Source organism: Emys orbicularis, chromosome 12 (assembly GCF_028017835.1).
Source record: "Emys orbicularis isolate rEmyOrb1 chromosome 12, rEmyOrb1.hap1, whole genome shotgun sequence".
Lineage (NCBI taxonomy): Eukaryota > Metazoa > Chordata > Testudines > Emydidae > Emys > Emys orbicularis.
The window spans coordinates 43,263,391-43,269,623 of NC_088694.1; the positions used below are offsets into that span (position 1 = coordinate 43,263,391).

Genomic DNA, 6,233 nt, shown 5'->3' on the forward strand with positions numbered 1-6,233 from the left:
GGACAGTCTCTACGCAAAAGAATAAATGGACACAAATCAGACATTAAGAATTATAACATTCAAAAACCAATCAGAGAACACTTCACTCTCCCTGAACACTCAATAACAGACTTAAAAGTGGCAATTCTTCGACAAAAAATCTTCAGAAACAGACTCCAACTAGAAACTGCAGAACTGGAATTAATTTGCAAACTGGACACCATCAAATTAGGCCTGAATAAAGACTGGGAGTGGATGGGTCACTACAAAACTAATTTCCCCCTACTGTTTCTCACACCTTCTTGTGAACTGTTTGAAATGCGCCACCCTGACTACATTGGCCTCATTACCACTACAAAAGTGTTTTTTCCTCCCTTGGTATTCTACTGTTGAGAATAGCCCACTTCCACCTTAATTGAATTGTCTCGTTAGCACTGACCCCCCACTTGGTAAGGCAACTCCAGTCTTCTAATGTACTGTGTATTTATACCTGCCTACTGTATTTTCCACTCCATGCATCTGATGAAGTGGGTTTAGCTCATGGAAGCTTAGGCCCAAATACATTTGATAGATCATACACTACATTTAATGTCACCCTCTATAAATGAACTCATGAAAGCCACAGAGTTCCTGACAGCTTTTCTCAGGGCCTCCATGACCTCTTTGTTTCTCAGGCTGTAGATGAGGGGGTTGGCCAGGGGAGTCAGGATGGTGTAGAAGACAGAGAACACTTTGTTAAGCTCTCGCAGCATCTTAGTTTTTGGTAAAATATACACAATGATTAGCGTGCCATAAAAAGTAGTCACCACAATAAGGTGAGAAGAGCAGGTGGAAAATGCCTTTTGCCTCCCAGTGCTAGAAGAGATTCTCAGGATGGCAGTTATTATACAAACGTAGGATGTCAGGGTTAATAGAAATGGTGGTAAAGTGAATAGGAAGGAGCCCAAGAAGGTCACAAGTTCCATCTGGTGGGTGACACTACAGGACAGTTTTATCACTGGAGTGAGATCACAAAAGAAATGGTCCATTTCCTTGGGGCCACAGAAAGTTAATTGTGACATTAAAAATATTATTATGGTAACAACCAAAAATGCACTTAGCCAAGACCCAGCTGCTAGGTGGAGGCAGAACCTGTCATTCATATGAGTTGAATAATGCAGTGGTTTACATATTGCTAAATACCGATCATAAGACATTGCAGCTAGCAGGTAACATTCTGTACCTACTAGAGAACCAAAGAAATATAATTGCACCAAGCAGCCGCTAACAGAAATGGTTCTGTCCCCAGTCAGGAGACTGGCCAGCATCCTGGGCAGGATGGTGGAGGTGTAGCAGGTCTCCAAGCAGGACAAGTTCCCCAGGAAGAAGTACATGGGGGTGTGAAGGTGCTGATCAACCACAACTAGCACAATGATGAGGATGTTCCCAGCCAAGGTCACAATGTAGATCACTAGCAACAATTGGAAGAGAAGAATCTGCAATGCGGGGAGATCCCCAAATCCCAGGAGGATGAATTCGATGATGGTTGTTTGATTTCTCCACTCTGCATTTGTCATTGTCATATCTAGGGAACACAAACAAATCCAAAAATACAACTTGAAGAGAATAAACCTAAACCATATCTTCTTTTAAATTCCAGAAATGTTCAAAACTCATCATTCCCTGCTACTTACCTTTCCAACAATTGGATCAAAACCCCAGACCATGGCATTTATTTGCCTGGTATCTCTCATTTCGGAACAAAACATGCATATTCTGCCATGCAAACTCCACCAGTAAAAGATCAAATAATGGCTCAGGCTACCCAACTTAGAGGTGGTTGGGAAATTTCTTTGTTTTGTTTTTTACCTGGAAAAAAAAAAGTTGAAAAAGAAATAAATGTTTTAATCTACAATTTTTGCTCATTGTTTTCAGTGTTTGGGGTTTTGGTTCTTCAAAAGAAAAAAACCAGAAAATTTAGCAGAATATGGAAATTTTCACAAAATATTCCATTCAATTTAAAAAGCCATTTTGCTTCAAAAGAAGCACCTCAGTGAAAAAGTTTTCCCTAGCAGTATGCAGAGACCTAAGTGTTGTCATAACAGTTCAGATTATTTGCTCACCTTCTGTCACGCGTTAAATATAGGAGCAGAAAAATGCTTTCCTTCAGTGAAGAGTCCACTGCTGATGATGTTCATTATTTGATACTTTTGGGGATTTCCTTATTGCTCTTTAGTGTTTTTCACTCCTATAGGTGCTGTGATATGATTGTGATTGGTGCGGGATACTTACCTGAATAGAAGTGACAAGGATAACACCAACATCTGTGTAACGCCATTGTCAGGGATCTAGTCATGCTCCCCGTGTTGGACATGCGCCAGAATGCTGTCAGGGGTTCCAAATGCTGAATGACATATGCTCTTAGCGTGCTGGTGCTGGGCCAAGTTTAGGCACTGTCCCTGGCTTTGGGACTCCAGGTTCAGAACTTTTGTCTGGCACCTCTCTTGCCAGATCCAATTGCCCAGGCCCTGAAACTAGCATCAGCTCCTCAGGCCTCCCCAGCAGCTCTCCTGCATTCCCCACAGTGCCACTAAAGGTGTGAGCCCTCTGGTTTACAGTGAGAGCCAGCAGATGCACAGACAGACTTTGTACAGGATTCCAAAACCCCATTGCTCTTTACTTAACAGCATGAGAGATACACAGAGCTATAAAAAATAATCAACACACCTATCCACATTTCCCTGTCTCGGCTTTCTCCGAACCCTGGAGAGTTCTCTGGGCTTGGGTGTACAGGATCCTTTGCTGGTGGTTCATGACTTCTCTACCCCAGCCAGCCTTCTCTGACTTGGCTAGTCTGCAGCTAAACAGAACCTCCACTACAAAAGTTTCTCTGTGTCTTCTCCTCTCCTACCCAAAACTTTGTCTTCCTGTCTTAGCAAGTGTCTTGAATGTATATGTCCCCCTACCAAAACCTGGTTCCTTTGTTCTGCTCCTGGTGCTTTTCCAAATCCTTCATCACCAGCCCCCCTGCAACAATCTGGAGGAAGTAGCTTCTCCAAGCACCAGCCCACTTCCTCAGCATACCAATTGTTGAGTCAGAGTTCAGCCATTAATGTTAACAACTCTCCATTGCCTGGTAGGTACATCCTTCTGCCAGTGTTAGCAAGTGGTGGAGTCCACATCCACTTAGAGGCATTCCCGGATACATCCATTTTATAACAACTTCATAGCATCAACCAGAATTCATAAATTACACAGATAAATTCCCCAAATCATCACAGCCATAAATCATGACTGTATCGCTGTGAATGCAAATTTGGTATTGCTGGCCATATAAATATCTGCTTGTTTTGGAAATCCAGCTACATTTCAGTTTCAGATGAGAAAATATTTCAGGCTGACACTGTATTGCACACAGAAGCATTTTCTTTTATTGGTGGGTGCCGCAGAAATTAATTTGGGGAAGTTCCAAAGGCCTGTGTTTTGCATGAGGTCAGACTAGATGTTCACCATGGTACCTTCTGGCCTTGGAATCTATGAATGGTTGTATTTTTATTTCCTGATCTGTTTCTATCATTTCAAATAGGAAGGGGGGGAAAGATTGCTTTACCTTTAAGACTGATCTGCATAATCTTGAATCTCTGATATAACCTCTTCAGTCAGCCTTTTGGAGAGCCGGATGCAGATTGCATTCTCGGCAGTCAGTCACCATCTTCTTCACTTGTCTTCATTCTCTCAGCAATGGTCCAGATGGCCTGCTTGGTTTTCCATGCCTTGTATGTAGTACTAAAGAGCCTGTGTCTCTTCTGATTCATTATTTATCCTTCATGTGAGAAGGAGGCATCTCCCTTGGCACTTTGGCTGATAGGTGCTTGAAATAAGCCAAAGGGGAAAAGCTAATCATATCTATACTCTCTAGACAGTATCAGCAGAGGTGGGAATGGAGTCAACTTCTAAACTCAAAGGAAAAATTAAGGCGTGAGAAGAACTTCTAAGGGTATGTCTACACTACGAAATTAGGTCGAATTAATAGAAGCCGGTTTTATAGAAATCGGTTGTGTACAGCCGATTGTGTGTGTCCCCACATAAAATGCTCTAAGTGCTCTAGTCGGCGGACCGTGTCCACAGTACCGAGGCTAGCGTCGACTTCTGGAGCATTGCACTATGGGTAGCTATCCCACAGTTCCCGCAGTCTCCGCCGCCCATTGGAATTCTGGGTTGAGATCCCAATGCCCGAATGATGCAAAACAGTGTCGCGGGGGGTTCTGGGTACATGTCGTCAGGCCCCTCCCCCTCCATCAGAGCAACGGCAGACAATAGATCCGCACCTTTTTACCTGGGTTACCTGTGCAGACAACATACCATGGCAAGCATGGAGCCCGCTCAGCTCAGCTCACCGTCACCATATGTCATCTGGGTGCCGGCAGACGTGGGACTGCATTGCTACACAGCAGCAGCAGCTAACTGCCTTTTGGCGGTAGACGGTGCAGCATGACTGGTAGCCTTCATCGGCGATCTGGGTGCTGGCAGCCGTGGGGCTGGCAGCCGTAGGGCTGCATTGCACCAGCCCTTGCCTTTTGCCTTTTGGCAGTAGATGGTTTATTATGACTGGTAACTATCCTCGTCGTACAGCAGTGGCTGTCAATCATGGGCACCTGGGCAGACGTGCTCAGTCCAGCAATGATGATGATGGCTATCAATCGTAGTATGCCATTTTCTGCCAAGCGCCCTGTTGGATCATCGCACATTAGCAGAGTCTTCCCTGAGCAGCAGATCGTGCAATAGGCCTGAAGGCTACTGCCAAGCGCCCAGTATTTGCTGCCAAGCACCCAGAAGATGCCGAGGGCTATCAGTCATGCTGCACCATCGTCTTAAAATGTAAAAAATAGATTTGTTCTGTATTCATTTGCTTCCCCCCTCCCTCCGTGAAATCAATGGCCTGCTAAACCCAGGCTTTTGAGTTCAATCTTTGGGGGGGGGCATTCTGTGTGACAGTTGTTTGTGTTTCTCCCTGATGCACAGCCACCTTTCTTGATTTTAATTCCCTGTACCTGTACGCCATGTCGTCACTCGCCCCTCCCTCTCTCCCTCCCTCCCTCCTTTCCCTGGTCCATCAGATACTAGTTTCGCGCCTTTTTTCAGACCAGACGCCATAGCTAGCACTGGGATCATGGAGCCCGCTCAGATCACCGCGGCAATTATGACCACTATGAACACCACGCGCATTGTGCTCGAGTATATGCAGAGCTAGGACATGCCAAAGCAAAACCAGGACCAGCCGAGGAGGCGATTGCAGCGCGGCCATGAGAGTGATGAGGAAATGGACATGGACATAGACCTCTCACAAGGCACAGGCCCCAGCAATGTGGAAATCATGGTGTTACTGCGGCAGGTTCATGCCGTGGAACGCCAATTCTGGGCCTGGGAAACAAGCACAGACTGGTGGGACCGCATCGTGCTGCAGGTGTGGGACGATTCCCAGTGGCTGCGAAACTTTCGCATGCGTAAGGGCACTTTCATGGAACTTTGTGACTTGCTTTCCCCTGCCCTGAAGCGCCAGAATACCAGGATAAGAGCAGCCCTCACAGTTGAGAAGTGAGTGGCGATAGCCCTGTGGAAGCTTGCAACGCCAGACAGCTACTGGTCAGTCGGGAATCAATTTGGAGTGGGCAAATCTACTGTGAGGGCTGCTGTGATCCAAGTTGCCAGGGCAATGAGAGACCTGGTGATATCAAGGGTAGTGACTCTGGGAAACGTGCAGGCCATAGTGGATGGCTTTGCTGCAATGGGATTCCCAAACTGTGGTGGGGCGATAGACGGAACCCATATCCCTATCTTGTCACCGGAGCACCAAGCCACCGAGTACATAAACCGCAAGGGGTACTTTTCAATGCTGCTGCAAGCCCTGGTGGATCACAAGGGACGTTTCACCAACATCAACGTGGGCTGGCCGGGAAGGGTACATGATGCTCGCGTCTTCAGGCACTCTGGTCTGTTTTGAAAGCTGGAGGAAGGGACTTTCTTCCCAGACCAGAAAATAACCGTTGGGGATGTTGAAATGCCTATCGTGATCCTTGGGGACCCAGCCTACCCCTTAATGCCATGGCTCATGAAGCCGTACACAGGCAGCCTGGAAAGGAGTCAGGACCTGTTCAACTACAGGCTGAGCAAGTGCCGAATGGTGGTGGAATGTGCATTTGGGCGTTTAAAAGCACGCTGGCGCAGCTTACTGACTCACTCAGACCTTAGCGAAAAGAATATCCCCATTGTTATTG

General features: G+C 46.3%; 1 protein-coding gene across 1 annotated transcript; it reads right to left on the minus strand.

Moving 5' to 3' along the window:
• Positions 1-551: 551 nt before the first annotated feature.
• Positions 552-1,535, minus strand: LOC135886245 (olfactory receptor 11A1-like). Its single transcript, XM_065414074.1, has one exon. It carries the CDS (start codon positions 1,533-1,535, stop codon positions 552-554), a length of 984 nt encoding a protein of 327 aa, XP_065270146.1.
• Between the last annotated feature and the right edge of the window lie 4,698 nt (positions 1,536-6,233).

Excerpts from the sequence above, each read along its gene's own strand:
- LOC135886245 (XM_065414074.1), bottom strand. The coding sequence starts at position 1,535 with ATGACAAATGCAGAGTGGAGAAATCAAACAACCATCATCGAATTCATC.